At 36.8% G+C, this 22118-nt stretch overlaps 1 protein-coding gene across 1 annotated transcript in view; it reads right to left on the reverse strand.

Moving 5' to 3' along the window:
* Positions 1-351: 351 nt before the first annotated feature.
* The window catches only part of GRXCR1 (glutaredoxin and cysteine rich domain containing 1), a gene marked incomplete at both ends in the record, with an annotated part of 122996 nt that continues 101229 nt past the window's right edge, over positions 352-22118 (reverse strand). Inside the window, 2 exons of the mRNA XM_079153063.1 lie at positions 352-531; positions 16546-16611. Of these exons, the coding sequence (XP_079009189.1) occupies positions 352-531; positions 16546-16611 (246 nt within the window). The remainder of the gene's footprint in view (positions 532-16545; positions 16612-22118) is intronic.

Genomic DNA, 22118 nt, shown 5'->3' on the forward strand with positions numbered 1-22118 from the left:
AACAGGGTCACATCACAATAGGCACCATTAGCTACATGTGTCTTCTCTTTAGAAAATCAAACACTTTTAACAAACTAGACTGGATATCTTGGAACAGTATTGTGTACTCTATTAATGACAGTTAGAAACCAAGGTCTAGCACAGGACTTGGCACATAGTACTTGTCAAATAAATATTTATTTAATAAATCAATAAAAACAATCACAGCAAAAATTCAAAACAAACGCAATTGTAATATACAAATTTTATTGATTAATCCAAAAACATGGTTTTCTTTAAAAAAAAAAAAGTATAAACCAAATGATAATCTTCATTTACTAAAATGAGTCTTTTCCCGGGCAGAAGTTCTGACTAACCAGCACAGTCCTTACAACGCTGAAGACCATTCTCGTTGCAAGCTGTACACTTCAGGGCTTTGAAAGAGTCTGTAAAGCAATTTCGAAATACTGACATCTTGCTCCCGTGGCACACCGAGCATGGAAGAAAACCAAAGCCTCCACAGGAGCGGCACTCCTGTGGATGCTGCACTCTCTGTGTAGGTGACAAGGGGACAAGAGAGAAGAGAACGTATGTTAGCACAAACAACTCAATCAGCCTTCCCATCTTTCTGTACTGTGAGAGGTTGTAAAACAACATTGGCCCAAGATAATATGGCTACACACTGGACATGGGGGGAAATGGGCAGTCTCCCTTCCTTGTCCCATTGATAGCCGCCTATAGCACAGGTGTGGCTTGTAAAGGCTGGTAAGTTGGAAATTTAATGTATGGACCTTCAAGAGTTCCATCAGATGAATATATTTTTTTTTACAAATCACATTGCTGTATCAGGCAATAGATAGTTGCATTAAAGGAAACTACTTTTACTTTCCCACAAAAGAAAATATGTTAACTTTCCCTTTAGTATCTTTTAACAACTTTATGTGTTCGTTTATAGACTAGTACCTCTAATAGTGAATTTGTAAAATCAGGAAACTCTAAGCTAAATTGTGGAGGCGCCACTGTCCATGATATCTGTCATTGCATTGCCAGTTTGAATGATGCTTCAGTCTTTTCAAATCACTTTCAAATATATTATATATAAGCACTTTCAAATACATATGTATGAGTCTATATATTATAGACTCTTCCCCCACTCCATCCTCCACATATATAGTCATCTTCTTAAATAAAAAAATAATTCAAGTATCATTATCCTCATTTTATACTTAAAGGAACAGGCTTAGAAATATTATGCACATCTACAAAATATCTCACAGTAGCAATCAGCCGTTCTATCTCAAGCAAACATTAAGTATCCTAAGAGTAGAGTGAAAAATCATTAGGCAGCATATTAATGACAATATTTTGAAAATCATTCACATACATTTCTCTTTGCTTTTCTGAGCATGTAACCTTTGTCAGAGGCCACTAGTGGTCTCTGTCATATGGGGGACATTAGGAATAGGAACCATAATAGAATGAATACCAAGAGAAAAGAATGAATGAATGCTCAGCCTCTGATTTGTAAAATGGTAATCAGCAGCAATGTTTAAAAGCCTGGCTTTGTAAAGAGAATAATTATTAAAACAAGTTGGGAAATGTAGAAATACACACAAAGACATTCTCAAAAGAACATGCTTAACACACTTGCTCATGCATACAGCTTTTCTCTAGATCTACAAAATCACATATATTAAAGTCTCCAAAAATCCATCTTAAAAGGAATCTGACTAACTGTATTTAACCAGCCATTTCTCTAACACACATAACTTTTTCCCTGGAAATAAATACAATTCTCTCATAATAAGTAGCTTGTGAGATCCTCTGAAAACAACATTAAGAATATAATTGACTTAAAATTTATATATTCCCAGTCTATTTTTCTGATATACATTTTCTGTATGTGGCAAGATTCACTTACAATTACAGTTTGACTTAGCTATTATATTAAGATGGCAAAACCCATGAAATAGCTCATTTTTAACAGCATAGAATTATTTTCTTGGAAAGTAGTAGTTGCCAATCTGAATGACACGAACCAAGAACTTTGTCAAGATTGCAAAGATTCAGAGGTCTTCCAACAAGATGGATTGAGTGTATGTAGCAATTTGGTTATTTCTTTAAATGGGTTTTTGTCATGGCTCTGTATAAGAATTGACACCAAAAAAGGTACACTGGAGTTATAATTTTTATAATACTAAAAAGTCTTTAGAAAAATACCTGGAATAAAAGCAAATCTAGCAATGATAAAAAGAAAATATTTTAAAAGTTAAATAAAAGAGAATTAGTAAGTAATGGTGTTCTTATTCAATTTTAGAAAGATTATGAGATATCTTTGACATAAAGTTAGAAAGAGAGATTACATTAAAAATGGTTTATGGGGGTGGGATTGTGGCTCAGTGATAGAGCACTTGCCTAGCATGTGTGAGGCACTGGGTTTGATTCTCAGCACTACATACATAAAAAAATAAAGGTATTGTGTTCACCTACTACTAAAAATATATTTTAAAAATTGTTTATGACTTCTACAACAAGGGCACCAACTACAAAGAACAGAAGTTGGGCCAACCTAGAACTGTAGCAAAGATCTTAAGGCCCCTGAGTCCAGAATCTCATTCATTGCTGCTGGATGGTAAAGAGCACCCTAGGAAAATGGGGTGGTCAATACTGCAAATAAAAATACAGAATGCTCATTTAAACTTGAATTTCAAAAATAACGTCTGTATAATTATATACTAAATACTCCTTTGAACATAACTAAACCATAAAATTGTTCATTCTTTATCTGAGATGTAAATATAAGTGGGCATCCTGTATTTTACTGGCAACTCTGTAGGGCAGGGGATGTCAGACAAAAGCAGAGATGTTTGTGCAGCAGCTACTTATCAATCAATATAAATTATTTCAGTATCTTAAAAACCACTTAAAGCATGCTTAATTTTTTTAATAACTGGTATAGCTGTGTGGATGTATACTAACTGAATATCAACTCCTGCTATGTCCCAAGGCACTTGCAAATGACCAAATTTTTTAATAGTCTATGGTTTCCCCATAACATAAGAATAGAAAGCAGAAATAAAATGTATTAGGCAGCTTCCTAGGCTCATTCTCTACCTATATCACTCACTCCAGACTTCAGGCTATGTGCACACAGAATTCAAAATGTAACTCAACAAAATTTTAAAATATTTTTAAACCATGAACCTACAATATGACTTACAATGCTTATTTTCAAAAAGTACAAGTACCAAATGTTAAATTCACTAGTACCAAGAGTCTACTGTTTCTTAACAATGTATGTAAAATCATAACAAATACCTTTTCTAAAATAAAATTAACATATCAATACTGAAAGGTACATTTTAATTCTTAAAGGGAATCACAAATAGATCAAAGTCGTCTTAGAAAAGTATCCTCAAAATTGAAGCAATTCTGTGATGCAGTCTGTCCTACTCAAAGGGTTAGGGAGAAGATTCAGGATTAATTCACATACAGTGAATAGAACATTCCCTGGCACATAGTAGGCATTCAATAAGTTTAGTCATTATTAGTATTTCATTAATAAATTCTTATTTGAAGGGATATTGATTAACTGCTAAATTGCTTATGATCACAACATAACCACAAGCAATTTTTCTATCATTTAGAGTCATTTTATTTAACACATGTTCTATAATTAACCTTCTGATTTAAGGTCTTGCCACTATAATGAAGGAAGAGCAAATGTGCTTCAATGCAGTGCTAATTAATATGTTTAGGGCGGTGTTGGAAAGATCTAGGGACCACTTTCATTCTCAAGAAAATCTGGCTATTTCAACCATTCATGTAGGAGAAGAAAGGGACAGTTTAGCCAGTGCATGAAGCCTACGCCCAAACTCACACCCACCCCATGTGATAGACACTGCCATTTTACAAGGACAGAATCAAAGCCTCTTAATGGGGGAAAAAAATCAGGTCACAACTAGAAGATTGGACTGGGATGTTGCTTTCATAAGCAAAATCCATGAGTTTTCTTCTGTAGTGCTAGTTTTTATTTATTGGTTTGTTTGTGTTACAGTGCTTGGGATCCAACCCAAGGGCTCATGCATGCTAGTCAAGAGGTCTACTACTGAGCTGAGCTCTCAGCATCTTTTTTTCTTTTTTTGGCTTAAATGATATATACATGGGAGTATCCAAATGTAAGATAATTAGAAGGACAAATAATGTGACTAACACAGAATGTGGGGCAAAGGAGGGTCTTGAGGTCACCCATTATGGCACTTCCTTTCTCTATCAGCCTCCTGGAATCCCATTCTTGTTACATCATCCAACACAATCTAAAACAGTGGTTTCTTGTAATAAAAATAAATAGGTCAGTCATTCCTAGCTACCTCCTTCTAAGAACACTTATGTTACACTGAAACTCTGGTTCCAATTTAAAGTGTTCTCTACAAAGAACTTGCTTATAATAGATGCTCCTGACTCATAAGAAGTTCAAGGCTTCAGTTTTTTCTTCACAGCACAATGGAAAAAAATAGCTAGGAAATTTCCAAAGAATGTGGACAATATTTCAGGTTGAAAGATGGAGAAATAACTGAGGTTAACAATATAGCCATAACTATTAGTAACAAAGCAGACTTCCACTTTCAATGAAGAGGTTGACAACAGAAACTTTGACCTTCAGGCAATTCAGAAATCTAAGTCAGTTCTTCAGTGCCTGGGTTGCCAGCAAAATGAGAAACCATGCAGACCTGGTTGAGAATAGCACATCCTTGTAGGTCTCAGTCCAAAGAATGTTCCTCCACTGAATAGTGGTTTGGGTTGGGGCATATCTCTTTGAAATTTAAGAAAAAAGGACTAAGAAATCGTCTTCCTCCTTTTCCTCTTTTTGTTCATATATTTCTGGTGAAGAACATTTTAAAATAACTCACTGAGTGAGATCTTTTTACTTATTAATTCATTTCACAAACAGTTACTGAATGTCCACTAACCAGTCACTGCTCAAGGCAGTGGTGATACAGCAATGACGTAGAAACTTTCTTGTTCTCCTAATTGGACCTCTCAGCCCTACCCCTAGATCTTTGAATAGGTCTGTTCCAGTCATTTAAATTGAAGCGTACATTAAATTGAAGCGTACAGAATTTCCAGGTGTTTAGCAAAAGACCCATAGAACAAGGGCTCAAGGGTGGAGTACATGAATCATGGTCAAGTTCATAGTACAAATTCAAATTCGGGGAATATAGAGAGTTTATCTCAGGTCCTCTAATATAGAATCAAAATACCAAAATCAGGAATCTTTGTGTCCTCTTTAAGATCAGGAAATAAAACACTTATTATATTTACCTCAGATCATCTAATCCTATTCTAGTCGAATATGAAAGTCCCTTAATCACCCTACCAAAAAGAAAGTTGCTTGAATCCCTGTGATCATAAACCTCATCATCCAGATTATCTATAAGTAGATTTATTCATGTAACAAATTATCGACCAGCGCACACTTTGAGATATAATCATCTCTCTCTGTACATTTTAAACTAGATACAACAATTTAATTCAGCAAATGCTTTTTAATTGCCTATTAAAACACCTCATCGCTGCTAAAAAGATAAGCAGAATCTTTCTTGATTGACAGTATTTCCAGCATTCTTATTTTAAATTTGGGGAAAAGAGCCACTGCACAAAATGCAGATACAGGAAATTTGTAACTCATAATCCCAAATGTAGATGCCTGAAGATAGGAGCCTGATTCTGGAGCCGGATGGGATGGGCTGCTGTAAATGTGCTTAAATAGGTGATCAGTTTTCAGTGAGAAGCAAATGACATCACCTATGTGTCCAAGCGAGAAGGCAGGACTCTGCTACCATAGCCTCTGAATATGCCAGACCCACTCGCACTGACAGGGGCTAACCTCCAGAACTCTACCTCTGCAGGAAGGCTCAGGACAGTCTTTGATAGCTTCAGTGTCTTGTCACAGACACTGTGCCATTTCTGGCATCTCAGTGTATAGCTGGGAATCTAACTCTTTTTAATGAACAATAACTGGTCTCCAAACCCCATGAGGGAACCAGACTAAATAATCCTTTTAAGTTTCTTAATAAGGGCAGAAAATGCACACTATCTTGACTAGCTCAGCAGAGATGGCAATAAACTTTTGTTCATATTGTCAAAAAAAAAAAAAAAATACAAAGTCAGGCAAAAGCTTACTTAGAGTTGCTTTGCCATTTAAGAACTTCAATCCAATGTCTGCCAGAATCAGTGGTATACTAATACCTCTCAGAGCTCCCTGGTTCTCTCTGCCTATCTTGGTTGTCATTAGGGGGTGTTATGGTTTGGATGTGAGGTGTCCCCCAAAAGCTTACATGTGAGACAATGTAGGAAGGTAGACTGTAGGAAGGAGAAAAGATTGGGTTGTAAGAGTCTTAACCCAGTCAGTGAATTAATCACTGATAGGATTAGTTGAAGCGGTAAGGTGTGGCTGGGGCAGACTGGAATTTGGGTGTGGCTTTGGGTATATATTTTGTATCTGGAGAGTGAAGTCTTTCTCTACTTCCTGAGGATGCAAGCTGCTTCCCTCTGCTACACTCTTCCGCCATGATGTTCTGCCTCGCCTCAAGCCCCAAGGAATGGAACAGGCCTTCTATGGACTAGGACCTCTGAAACCATAAGCCCTCAAATAAACCTTTCCTCCTCTATAATTGTACTGGTCACATCATTTAGTCACAGCAGCAAAAAAGCTGATTGAAACAGGGGAATCCTTAGATAACTCTTTGTTTCTAACCTCCAGCCCTTTTATTAATATAAATAAATATATAAAAATATACATTAGCAAATTCTATTTTAAAACACCCTTTTCATTCATGCATTCTCCTATATGAAATAATAATTTTCATTTTCACCTCTTAACTGTTTTATCTCATTCAAAACATTGAATGAAAAATGAATCATTCATTTATTCACTCAGCAAATGTTCAAGTGCCCATTACATACCAATCCCTGTTCTAGGCATCAGCAGGAAGGGAAAGAACAAAAGAGATGAGAATCTGCATCCACTGGAACTCATATTCTATTTAGGATGACCTGCAAACTGTCACCTCAGGAGCAGTTATGACCAGCTGTATGAAACTTGGCCTTGATATTTACTACCACCTGTTCCACTTGCTTCTGCTGCATTTGGCAGTTCTTCACCTGTGAGACACTGCCAACCTTCATCAACAAGTCATATTCACTCAGCTTCCCAGAGAAACTTCTACTCTTTTCCAAAGTGTTTTAATCTGAGAGAGAGAGTGGTTATATTGGTCTAGCATGGGAGTGTTAAATTGTAGAATTCATTATGTACGGTGGTGCACACCTATAAATCCAGCAGTTCAGCAGGCTGAGGCAGGAGGATCAAGAGTTTGAAGCCAGCCTCAGCAATTCAGCGAGGTCCTAAAGCAACTTAGTGAGACTTTGTCTCTAAATAAAACACAAAATAAGATTGAGGATGTGGCTTAGTGGTTGAGTACCCCTGAGTTCAAGCCCCGACACCCACCCCCCATAAAAATGTAGAATTCAAGAATTATGAACTCAAAAGAAGAAAAATAAAAGTTATCTAAGTCAGTTATTGATCCATAAAACAAATTGAAGTTCATTAATCTTATAGGACCCAAAAAGACACTATTAAACAATGGAAATAAAAACAGTATGATATTGGCGTAGTAAGAAACAAACAGATCAATGGAATTGAACAGAAAGCTCAGAGAAAAGACCCAAGTACATGAAGAGATTCATTATAATGTAAAGTAGGCACAACAAAGCAATAAAGAAATAATAGATTAGTCAGTAGATGGTGTTAGGAAGTTAGTTCACCATATTTAAGAAAATAGCAGTAGAATATAAATTAATGACTTAGATGTTAAAAAACTGGACAAAGTTAATAAAAGAAAATAGAGAATGATATCTTTAAAACTGTCAGATTGAAGGGTACTTTATAAATTAAAGGTCAAAACACAAAACATAAGGAAAATGGTAAATTTTGTTACATTATGAGAGGATTTCTTTTGGATTAAATACACACGAAAGAAGCTGTAAAAGGAGAAGGAAATTATGTCAATGACTAAAACAACTGGAAATTAATATCTAGACTAGAAAAGAATCTTCTGAAAATCAAATGTTCCCCCAAAAGATAATTCCATGACTTTAATGGGCAAGGTATAAAAATACAAAATTTACATATAAAAAACGTGAAACAGGGGGCAATCCAAGATGGCGGACTAGAGGGTGACTGCATCTCCAGTCACTCCAGAACCCAGGATTCAAGAAGGGGAGGCATTGAGAGACTCGGACTAAAAAAGAACCACGGGGTGAGTCTTCCCCACCCAGAGAAGCTCAGCTGGGCGGCAAGCCCGGATTCGAGCGGCTTATTAGAGTAGGACAGGGCAGATAGTCTCCCCCAGGCAGCTCTGTGCAGTCTGGCGGTGGGCTCCTCCCACAGGGACAGAATCTCCAGCCTCGAGGAGCAGGCCCCCCAGTGAGAGACTGTCTGCACAGAAGCAGCCCGGCCAGCTCCCACCCACCCCGCTGCCAGCTACGGCCCGCCCGCAGGTTGCTTCAGTGACCAGCACAGGGCGCCAGGGACTTCCCCAAGCAGCCCAGCCCACTGACATCTGACGAATATGAGAAAACAAGGAAAGAAAATGTCCGAAACAAACTTAGATACTATATCAATAAAACCCAATGACAGCACAGCAGAAGAAATGTCCGAAAGGGAGTTCAGAATGTATATAATTAAAACAATCAGGGAAGCAAATGAGGAGATGAAAGAACAAATGCAGGCATTAAATGAATGCACCAATCAACAGTTAAAAGAGCAAATAAGGGAAGCAAAAGAACATTTCAATAAAGAATTATAGATACTGAAAAAAAAAACAAACAGAAATCATTGAAATGAAGGAAACAATAAACCAAGTTAAAAAATCCATAGAAAGCATAACCAATAGGATAGATAACCTGGAAGACAGAACCTCAGATATTGAAGACAAAATATTTAATCTTGAAAACAAGGTTGAACAAACAGAGAAGATGGTAAGAAATCATGAACAGAATCTACAAGAATTATGGGATATCATGAAGAGGCCAAATTTAAGAATTATTGGGATTGAGGAAGGCTTAGAGAAACAAACCAAAGAAATGAACAATCTATTCAATGAAATAATATCAGAAAATTTTCCCAATCTGAAGAATGAAATGGAAAACCAAGTACAAGAGGCTTATAGGACTCCAAATATGCAAAATTACAACAGACCTACACCAAGGCACATTATTATGAAAATACCTAACATTCAAAATAAAGACAGAATTTTAAAGGCCGCGAGAAAAGAATCAGATTACATGCAGGGGAAAACCAATAAGAATATCAGCAGATTATTCAATCCAGACCCTAAAAGCTAGAAGGGCCTGGAACAACATTTACCAAGCCCTGAAAGAAAATGGATGCCAATCAAGAATTTTATACCCAGCAAAACTTACTTTCAGATTTGACAATGAGATAAGATCCTTCCATGATAAACAAAAGCTAAAGGAATTTACAAAAGAAAGCCAGCATTACAGAACAATCTCAGCAAAATATTCCATGAGGAAGAGATGAAAAACAACGATGTAAATCAGCAACAGGAGGAACTAGCCTAAAGGAATAGCCAAATAAAGGAGAAACCAAATCATGTCAAAAAACAAAAATGAGTCCAATGTCCAATGACTAGGAATACAAATCATATCACAATAATAACCGTGAATGTTAATGGTCTGAACTCATCAATCAAAAGACATAGACTGGCAGATTGGATTAAAAAGAAAAATCCAACAATATGCTGTCTGCAAGAGACCCATCTCATAGAAAGAGATATCCATAGACTAAAGGTGAAAGGATGGGAAAAAACATACCATGCACACAGACACAGCAAAAAAGCTGGAGTATCCATCCTCATTTCAGATAATGTGGACTTCAAGCCAAAACTAGTCAGAAGGGATAAAGAAGGACATTATATACTGCTTAAGGGAAGCATAAATCAGCAAGACATAACAATCATAAATATCTATGCCCCGAACATTGGTTCATCCATGTATGTCAAACAAATCCGTCTCAATACCAGAAATCAAATAGACCACAACACAATAATATTAGGCGATTTTAACACACCTCTCTCACCGCTGGATAGATGGTCCAAACAAAAATTGAATAAAGAAAGCATAGATCTCAATACCACAATCAACAATTTAGACTTAACCGACTTATATAGAATATACCATCCAACAAAGAACGAATACACTTTCTTCTCAGCAGCACATGGATCCTTCTCTATAATAGATCATGTCTTATGCCACAAAGCTACTGTTAGCACATACAAGAAGATAGAGATACTACCTTGTACTCTATTAGATCATAATGGACAGAAATTAGAAATAAATGACAGAATAAAAAACAGAAAATTCTCCAATACTTGGAGAGTAAATAATACACTATTATATGATGAATGGATAACAGAAGACATCAGGAGGGAAATTAAAAATTTTTAGAAGTAAACGAGAACAAAGACACATCATATCAAAATCTCTGGGACACTATGAAAGCAGTACTTAGAGGAAGATTTATTTCATGGGGCGCATTCAACAAAAGAAGTAGAAATCAACAAATAAACGACTTAAACTTACAGCTCAAAGCCCTAGAAAATGAAGAGTAGACCAACACCAAAAGTAGTAGAAGACAGGAAATTGTTAAAGTCAGAGCCGAAATCATGGAAACTGAAACAAAAGAAACAATTGGAAAAATTAACAAAATTAATAGTTGGTTCTTTGAAAAAATAAACAAAATTGATAAACCCTTAGCCACGTTAACAAAGAGAAGGAGGGAGAAAACTCATATTACTAAAATTCGGAATGAACAACGAAATATCACAACAGACACGAGTGAAATACAAAACATAATTAGAAGCTATTTTGAAAATCTATACTCCAACGAAACAGAAAACCTCAAAGACATCAACAAGTTTCTAGAGACATATGAATTACCTAAACTGAACGAGGAGGACATACACAACTTAAATAAATCAATTTCAAAAAATGAAATAGAAGAGGTCATCAAAAGCCTACCAACAAAGAAAAGTCCAGGACCAGATGGGTTCTCAGCCCAGTTCTACAAAACCTTTAAAGAAGAGCTCATTCCAATACTTCTCAAAGTATTCCATAATATAGAAGAGGAGGGAACCCTCCCAAACTCATTCTATGAAGCCAATATCACCCTGATACCTAAACCAGACAGAGACACATCGAGGAAAGAAAATTTCAGACCAATATCCTTAATGAACATCGACGCAAAAATTCTCAACAAAATGTTAGCAAATTGCATACAAAAATATATTAAAAAGATAGTGCACCACAATAAAGTGGGTTTTATCCCAGGGATGCAAGGTTGGTTCAACATCTGGAAATCAATAAATGTCATTCACCGTATCAACAGACTAAAAGTAAAGAATCACATGATTATTTCAATAGATGTAGAAAAAGCATTCGATAAAATACAGCATCCCTTCATGCTCAAAACACTAGAAAAAATTGGGGTAGTGGGAACATTCCTTAACATTGTGAAGGTCATCTACGCTAAGCCCATGGCCAATATCATTCTAAATGGTGAAAAACTGAAAGAATTCCCCCTAAAAACTGGAACAAGGCAGGGATGCCCTCTTTCACCACTTCTATTCAACATTGTTCTTGAGACTCTAGCCTGAGCAATTAGACGAACCAAAGAAATTAAAGGGATAAGAATTGGAAAAGAAGAACTCAAACTATCCCTGTTCGCTGATGACATGATTATATATTTAGAGGAACCTGGAAATTCCACCAGAAAACTCTTAGAACTCATAAGTGAATTCAGTAAAGGAGCAGGTTACAAGATCAATGCTCATAAATTCAATGCATTTTTATACGTAAGTGATGAATCTTCAGAAAGAGAAATTAGGAAAACTACCCCATTCACAATAGCCTCGAAAAAAATAAAATACTTGGGAATCAATCTCACAAAAGAGGTGAAAGACCTCTACAATGAGAACTACAGAACACTAATGAAAGAAATTAAAGAAAACCTTAGAAGATGGAAAGATCTCCCATGTTCATGGATAGGCAGAATTAATATTGTCAAAATGGCCATACTACCAAAAGTGCTATATAGATTCAATGCAATTCCAATTAAAATCCCAATGATGTACCTTAGAGAAATAGAGCAAGCAATTATGAAATTCATCTGGAAGAATAAGAAACCCAGAATAGCTAAAGCAATCCTCAGTAGAAAGAGCGAAGCAGGAGGTATCCCAATACCAGATCTTCAACTCTATTACAAAGCAATAGTAACAAAAATGGCATGGTATTGGTACCAAAATAGAAAGGTAGATCAATGGTACAGAATAGAGGACACGGACACAAACCCAAATAAATACAGTTTTCTCATACTAGACAAAGGTGCCAAAAATATGCAATGGAGAAAAGATAGCCTCTTCAACAAATGGTGCTGGGAAAACTGGAAAACCATATGCAACAGAATGAAATTAAACCCCTATCTCTCACCCTGCACAAAACTCGACTCAAAATGGATCAATGACCTCGGAATCAGACCAGAGACCCTGAATCTTATAGAAGAAAAAGTAGGTCCAAACCTTCAACTTGTTGGCTTAGGAGCAGACTTCCTTAACAGAACTCCCATAGCACAAGAAATAAAAGTAAGAATCAACAACTGGGATAGATTCAAACTAAAAAGCATTCTCTCAGCAAAGGAAACTATCAGTAATGTGAAGAGAGAGCCTACAGAGTGGGAGAAAATCTTTGCCACTCATACTTCAGATAGAGTGCTAATTTCCAGAATATATAAAGAACTCAAAAAACTCTACACCACGAATACAAATAATCCAATCAACAAATGGGCTAAGGAAATGAACAGACACTTCACAGAAGAAGATGTACAAGCAATCAACAGATATATGAAAAAATGTTCAACATCTCTAGTAATAAGAGAAATGCAAATCAAAACTACCCTAAGATTTCATCTCAGCCCAATTAGAATGACTATTATCAAGAACACAAGCAACAATAGGTGTTGGCGAGGATGTGGGGAAAATGGTACACTCATACATTGCTGGTGGGGTTGCAAATTAGTGCATCCACTCTGGAAAGCAGTATGGAGATTCCTTAGAAAGCTTGGAATGGAACCACCATTTGACCCAGCTATCCCACTCCTTGGCCTATACCCAAAGGACTTCAAATCAGCATACTACAGAGATACAGCCACATCAATGTTCATAGCTGCTCAATTCACCATAGCCAGATTGTGGAACCAACCTAGATGCCCTTCAGTTGACGAATGGATAAAGAAACTGTGGCATATATATACAATGGAATATTACACCACCATGAAGAATGATAAAATTATGGCATTTGCAGGCAAATGGATGAAACTGGAGGATATCATGCTAAGTGAGATAAGCCAATCTCAAAAAACTAAAGGACGGATGATCTCGCTGATAAGCGGATGAGGACATATAAGGGGGGGGTGAGTAGGAGGGGTTAGTGTTAGGGTTAGGTTAGGTTTAGGATTAGGGATAAGGAGAGTGGTAAGAATGGAGGAAGGAAGGACTGTATAGAGGGAAAAGAGGGGTGGGAGGGGAGGGGGGAAGGGAAAAAATCACAGAATGAATCAAACAACATTGCCCTATGTAAATTTATGATTTTTAATTAAAATAAAATTTAAAAAAAGAAAAAAAGTTCTAAAGTGGAAAAAAAAAAGAAGAAGAATATTATGGCATTTGCAGATAAATGGTTGGAATTGGAGAATATCATGCTAAATGAAATAAGCCAATCCCAAAAAACCAAAGGCCAAATGTTTTCCCTGGTAAGTGGATGATGATATATAAGGGGGTGGGGGTGTGGAGAGTGAGAGAAGAATGGAGGAACTTTAGATTACGTAGAAGGAAATGAGAGGGAGGGGGTATGAAAAATGGAATGAGATTTACATCATTATCCTATGTGCACGTATGATTACACGAATGGCATGAATCTATATCATGCACAACCATAGAAATGAAATAATGTACCCAGGTTGTGTACAATGAATCAAAATGCAGTTCGTAAAAAATTTAAAAAAAAACCGTAAAAACGTAAAACAGTGACAAGCATACAATGATTTCTCCAAACTCAATAGTAATCAGAAATATATAAAATAAAACAATAAGGTTATATAGCTCTATACCTTCCACTCTGGCAAAATTTTGAAAATGGTAATATGAAATATTTCCAGGAATGTGGTAACACAAGAAACTTCTTTCTTTATAGGATCAAGTGTTGACTGATACAACCATTCCAAATAGGCATATGGCACCATCTAGATTTAGGCATATGCATAAGCCAGGATCCAGCCATTTTTGCTCTGGGGAAACCCAAATGGGAACACATTCAAGGTTGTTCTTTGCAGCACTGTTTGCTTGAAAGAGGGAATTGGAGGACACCTGGGTGTTTTTCATTGGGAAAGTGCAGAGAAAGAAATGTGGGTGGGCCCTGCGGAGCTACACTGTCTGAAACAGGAACAACTAGCCCCATGCGAAATTGAATTTAGATTTAAGTCAAACTAAATTAAATTAAAATCCAGTTCCTCCATCATACTAGCCATAGTTCAATAGCCACTATCAGCCAGAGACTTCTGTTTTGGACACTCAGTTAAAAAATATTCCCATCATCAAAGAAAACTGTATTGGACACAGCCTCTATGGAAAAGCAGCAGCAGTTAGAATAAGTCAAATGCTCACATCACAATATAGATTGTTCTTAAATTCATAGTTACCTAGTGAAAATACTTTAAAATCAAATTAGACATACAATGCTATTTACGTAAATTAAAGGGTGCAGAGATAATAATGATACAAAATAACCAAGTTAAATGATTGGATACACACTAGCTTAATGTTGTCATAGGATTGGAGATGCATATGGGAACAAATTGAATGGATTTATTTAACTGGTTCATATTAATGTCTTAGCTGAGAGATATTTTTAGATGATCAGGAGGTACACACCCTCATTTGATAGATGAAGATGTTAAGATCCTGCAAGATGAAAAATGTGCCTCAAGTCGCATAGCCATCAGAGCTGAGGTTTTAGCTAACATCCTCTGATTTGCAAGTCATAGTGCTTCATAAGTTATAGATTGTGCAAACCAAGGAAATTTAAACCACTCTTACTTAAGCAGGTCGGCTTTCTGAAAAGACCCTATGGTTTTTAATTTAGTAATCATGGTACATTCCCTTCCTATATCCCAGGGAACATGCGTCCTAGGCACTTCCTCTAGCTATCATCTTTATTGGGCCACAGTATCCAAATGCAATGCTATTTTATTATGACATGAATTTAGTACAAAACTTTTCTGAGTTATTGCTCTATACAACCAATTGTTTGCCAGGGCAGCATTGTGTCCCTTAGCATACTACCTGTGAATAGACAATCAGAATATTTGTTGAATTAATGAATACAGTGTGTTTTCCTTCTGGGCAAGATCACAATATAAATAAAACAGGATTCTTACAATTAAGGAGTGTATAGTTCATTTGGTATATGAATCAAATACCTTCTCAAATAAAGGTAATGTGAGGAAGAATTTGTTAAGCACTCCACATAAAGAGTTGTAGGAATCCAAAGATGGGAGAGAGTTTTTAGAACTGATAGTGCAGATAGGCCTTGAAGATGTTGGAAGTAATGGAAGGGGAAAGTGATGAGGAATTAGAACAATAGCACTCTAGGTAGACAGAGCAGCTTACATAAAGGAAAGGTAGCAAGAAAACACAAGAAACTACCTAGTGTTTTCTTTTGACTGAAGTGAAAAGTCTGGCAGAGAATCAGAAATAAGGTTAACAAAGGAGGTAGGACCAAGAAGAGCAGATAGTGGCATGGAGAGAATCAATAATCATCTGGTCAACCTAGTTCATCCAGGAAAAGGGACATTCATTCTCAAAAGGTCCCAGTCTGCATAATAAAGTATGTGATCTTCTTGCATACAGGACAAAACAGGCTAACACAATAATTTAGCAGAGAAGTGTTAAGGGTTTCCTGGTTGCATAGTAATCTGATGCATTATATATTTGAAAAAGTATTTCTCTGATGTTTTCATTAGAAGTTTGGGAAAAAATAAAATGTGGTTTTGGGAGAGATAACTTTTTCTTTCACCTTTAGAAACGATGAGCTAGTTCATGGAGAAAATAAAAGTTTTAAACAAAATTTTAAAGTGTGTTTTAAGACAACTGCCAGACTTGCAACACCTCATCAACATCTCTGTTACAGAGAATTAGGCTCAAATAAAGCTGAGCGAAATTTTCAAGTAATAGTATGAAATTATTAGACCCTAATACTAAAGTGACTCTAGCTGGAGCAAACCTAATGGCAGGTGATATTCAAATAAAACCATCACATGTATCCTGTTACGTATTTGTAACAACACAGGGAGAAATTCAATGAGGAAAACCCAATTACAATCAAATGTGCTTAACATTTTGATTACTAAAAATAAGTTGCTAAAAGCACAATTACCTCAATTTTGGTTAAGAGATCTTGCAGTTCTCCTGATTCATTCATTGACAAAATTTTCTCAGCACCCTATTAACAAGAGAGGGTAGAGGGGGAGAAAATCCATGGTATTAGTATTTGAGAAAACAAAGTTCTAGCCAGGAAAGCTTCACTCAGAAAACAATGAATGTGATTCTTCCCTTCAGATCTGAGTAAACTTAAAACCAGGAGGTCAAAAAGAAGTTTTTTCTTTATTCTCACATTCTCGTCCCTCTGGTAAGGCTCACTGTGCACAGAGGGTGAGAACACCTGCAGGGGTGATCTCTGGGCAGCTGTAGGTGTCACAAGTTCAGCTATGACAGCATCCAGCACACCCTTCAAAGGTGGTCAAGCAGAGGTAGTCAGCTCTGCCATCGGGGAAAGAAAGCCACAGAACAAACTCCAGACCCTGGGTTGTCTCTGCCCTCCTCCAAGCAGTCTTACATATGGCCTTCCTCAGACTTGTGCATGTAAGAATAACAGCTAATAATGAAAATAATGATAATAACCAATACTAATTTTCATTGTGAATCATGCACCAAATATCATCTCATTTGATGTAGTAGACTCTATTATTAGCAGAAATGGAGTCTCAGTGAGATTAAATCATAATTCCAAGGTCACCAGAGGAAGAAGTATAGAGGGAACTTAAAACAGCCAGGGACTTGATCCAGAGCTGCTTTTAGTTTCTGAAACTTTACTGTGAAAGAAAAGGGACAATGTATGCACTTTCCAACAAACTCTTGTGTTCCTTTGTACTGCACCAGCTTTCTCCTTTTCCAATGCCATGTTCCCCACTCCATTTCCCAATGTACACACACAGTGCAGGAAGAAGGAAAATGACTTTTTCACATTGTGTCTGCATTGCTTAACCGAGTCGGTGTCCAATCCATTCTTGATTCATGAACCAGGTAGCGAGGAATACCATCACACCATAAATATGTTTGGATTCCTATTTTGCTAAGCATGGTGGGAAACACAAAGATCCATTTTAAAAAGTAAAAAAGGATCTTAGATCCTTAAATTATATATTATATAATTATATATTTTATGTAAACATACAAAAAAGTAACCCAAGATACAGAATGGAAAACAAATACCAAATGAAAGAGGCAGAAAAAATGGTGGGCTTGAATATAAAAATGGCGGCTAAGGGATAGAGTTGGGGAGATCTGCTTCTGGAGGAATAGAGAAGGTTTGACTTGGACCAGGAAGATTGTTCAAGGTTTCTAAGATAGAGCAGGCAATTTCGTAGTGCTACATAGGCGATTCCAGTCCTTGGTCTGATTTAGCTTTCACACTATTTTATTTATCTCATGTCATCTTAATCACCATAAGAAATATCAAGTCAATATACTAAAAAACACTATGAATGAATATACAGGGCTACAGAGAATATATATAGCTCTGCCAGGCAGGTTGTATTCCTTTATATGTTGGTAGTTTTGGCAGTAATACAAACGTGACACAGCTAAAATAAGAAAAGGTAATGAAACAACATGACAAAGCATCAGGGTCTGAAACTAAGTAATAACTGGTGATATTTTAGTTTTCCTACATTCTATTTCTTTTAAGAATTAGCTAAGCTAAAATGGGAAAAGTCTCCAGGGAATTTAGTACAGGAACTATGGCAGTAAAGAGAATATATGCCTCATTTTCCACAAATGAAAGAAAACACACAGGGATGAATTCAAACAAAATGAATGTACCAGAACTTCCATGTGCCTCTTTCCACACACCTTCTCAATCATAACACTCTGCCTTAGTCACTATATAGATGACAGTGACATGCCAAGAAAGGACCTGTTTCATTATTCTTAATTATATGAAATTTGCTCTGTCTCAGAGAAATAATTTCAACAGCATTACTAATAAGGAAGTAGATTCCACCTCACAGGAGAAATGCAAGCTTTGCTCACATCAAGCAAAGTACCAAAAGGTATAATGGTTCCTGATCTTCAAGATACCCTGGTGCCTATGGGACAGAAAGTATATCAAGTGCCCAAGGCTGGGAAGGGTTTGCCCAGTAAGAAAAGAGGCAGCTGATACCGACTTCCCTCTCTCAATGCTGCTACTTCACATGGGCTCCATGCTCCACCAGTCATGCCCTCAATGCCTTTCCTTGGAACCTGTCCTGGAGTCTCTGTCACATATTAAGCAGTAACAATAGCCAAAATCTCCTGCTCCCTACTGGGTCCCAAGTCTCTGCCCCCAACTTGGCCCTATCATTGATGATTCTACATACAAGATTCTGGGTTGGGGAAAAAGAAAATCAGATGATCCCCCTCTCTGATCCTAACAGCAGCAGTAGTGGAAGGAGGTACTCAGCCTAACTGCAAAAATCATAAATTGTTCCTTTTTTAGTGAACTTTTTTGCCCACTGTGACAAAAAAGACCTGACAAGAACAATTTGAGATGAGGAAATGTTTATTTGAAATTCACATTTTCAGAAGTCTCACTCCAGAGATGGCAAACTCCATTGCTCTGGGCCTGAGATGAGGCAGAACATCATGGTGGAAGGGTGTGGCAGAGGAAAGCGGCTCAGGACACAGTACCAGGAAGTAGAAATAGAACTTAGCTCACCAGGGGCAAAATTTAAACCCCAAATACATGTCCCCAGAAACTTACCTGTAGCCATACTCTACTTGCCTACAGTTGCCATTCAATTAACCACTCTGATAAGCTAATCATTTCAAGCCATTCTTACACTGTCTCCCATAAGAGCTTTTGGAGGACACCTCATCTAATCATAAGAGCTTCCATCCTGAATTTTGGAGCATTAATCAGGAAAACTCTCAATCTGATCTTTCCACTGTATTTGCATATTCCAAAGGTCTCATTCTCTCCATTTTTTTCATCAAAAGCATTCCAGTTATAACTTGGCCTTGTATCCACAATAGAAAGTGTTTTTCCTTAAGCATTGTGTGCTTAAGAAACATCCTTTTCCCATTTGGTATTTGTCTAAGGATATCCTACGTGAATTTCTGACTTTTTAGTATAACTCCATCAATCAGTTCCACACTAGTAGAAATTAATTAATCATTCTATCATCTGGTGTAATTCACCAGGACTTCTAGGATGTCTATGAAAATATGTCTGGCATATTTTTAATAGATTTAGAATCAACTTCTTCTTAAAATTTATATAACCCTGAAAATAATGAGAATGGCAATACATTAAGTGCTTAAAAGGCACGGACTCTTTGAATCATTGGTGCAAACTAAGCATTACACTCTAAATTTTATAATTAAAAGTGCTAAAGTTTGAAGAAGATGAGTATGCCAGGGCCCTTCAATTGGTCACTACAAGCCCCCATCAGATCTTGGCACCTGGCAGAGCTCACTCTGAAAGCAGCTCTATCCAATCTGCTATGCACACTGACTGGGCACTGAGAAAACTGTTGAATTAGTGAAGATGAGATGGCACAGGGAACCGCTAGTCTTGGGAATGTGAGAATCTGGGGACAGAACTCACTTTTGACAAGGTGCTTAAGAAGTTCAAGAGAATGAAAACATTTGCTGCAATGGCTTCTCATCCACAATGAATGAGCTGAAGTTGCTATCAAAAATTCTCGTTCCTTTTTTATTTAATTGCTGTTATTTAGAATACGTTTTACATACCAGGAAAGAACCTATCTCATGAATTTCAATGTATGCGTACACACACATACACGTGTTTATACATATATACATGTGTATTATTATTCTTTTGTTTTATTTTTATTTAGTCTAATACCACCTCATCTTACCAAGAAAGAAAATTGCAATAAAAGATCTCTATGATCATGTGATAAAATAAAAATTGAATAAAAATCCAGGACATAGAAAAGGTCCTAAATAAATCTCACAATGATAATTATGATTGAGTCTTAAACTTGTTTCTTAACCCAGTTTCTCAAAGCAAATTTTTTCTTAGCATAGTAGTCTAAATGATACCTTACATACTATTTCAGATAGACTAGCTGATTTAACAGATATTCTTGCTTTTTCATTAACTCATAAAAATTTTGTCTCCAAATAAATGCTACTATAGAAATGGCTCTTAAATCCAACCAGTGCATGTTTACACCCCTCCTGCTAGCTTTACCCAGCCTCTTTTTCCTTCTAACTTAACTGCCTAACTGCATTTATTTCCCCTATTTTATCACATACCCCACACTACCTGTTAGAATGTGTTCTACTAACTATGGTAAGACCCAAATTCTTCATGTTGGCCAATAAATTCCTTCACTATCGATTGCACCAATCTTTGCAACTCTGCCCTGATACCCCAAATTTTTCTTTCTCCTGGACGCTCCAGGTCACTACATGAGATTTTCTGCCTCTGCACATGCTCCATCCTTTGCCAGAAATTTCTTCGATCCATTTCCCCATTTTCTCTTGGAAAAATCCTATACATTCTTCAATCATAATTAAAATGTCACCTTCTCATTAAATTGTCCTTTACTTTCCTAGCAAAATCAGCCATGTCTTCCTCTATAAGTATTCTCACATCACATTTACCTCACTGGACAGTAAGCCCAGTGGTGATCATAGGGGCTATGACTTTCTTTCAGTACACAGTACCTCATGTACCATAGACAGTCCATAAGTACTACATTAATGTCTTCAACATTTTTGTAGAAAATACAGCATTAATTCTAAGCAGTTATGTCTTCTGATGACTACTGATTCAAAAATGAAAAATAAGCCAGGGAATATATCAAAATGAACTTTTGTGAGGTGCAAGAGACCATGATGCTGTGATTTCATAATGGAAGGACAGATAACTCAAAGAGTGAGAACACGAATACTATGTAAATGATGTCCTCCTTTGCCTATCACTTCTCTCAGTTGGGCACTTGATAGAAACCAAAGCGCAAACAACTGGAGGCTGTACTGTGGTTGCACTCTCTGATGAGCACCAGGAGTCTAGGACTATCTAGTACTAGCTGATAAAGAACCCTTTGGCTGTGTAATCAAGAGAGCAGATGGGAGTTTTGGCATTGAAAGAGCTCAACCAGAAACTAGCATGATGTCTGCCAAAGGATGTGCTCAATGAATGTTTATTGCAATGATTGTCATGCACATTGAAAATGGGAGATTACATCAACTCTGGCTGGAAATGGGCCACCTGAGCCCTGCTGAAAAAGACAGAATTTACTTCAGGAATCAGCTCTGGATCTTCTCCAGTGCTTGAACAAACTCCACTGAGTCTCTGGAGTTCTACATCAAATACTTAGGCCTGGAAACTGTTCAAAACAAGAGTAGCAATATCCCACCAGTGTCTTAAAAAACACAATAAAGGCTCCTGTGGATAATCTCATTCTAAAAAGCATGGTTTTCCTATGTCCCTGCTGGAAGAATTAACTGCAAAACTAACTGAACTCCTTGACTTATTTTATGCAATTATATGATAAAGACCTTTGGGTATCAGAAAATTCCTACCAAAGAAAGGAACTTCAGTTTCATATAATTAGTGCTGAGCCACTGTGTTTAGTGTAGTTATAAAGAATGATTTCCAATGGAGGCCAATTCTGATTTTTATAATAAACTATATCATCAAAATAAACTGTCACG

This window comes from Sciurus vulgaris (assembly GCF_902686455.1).
Source record: "Sciurus vulgaris genome assembly, chromosome: 9".
Lineage (NCBI taxonomy): Eukaryota > Metazoa > Chordata > Mammalia > Rodentia > Sciuridae > Sciurus > Sciurus vulgaris.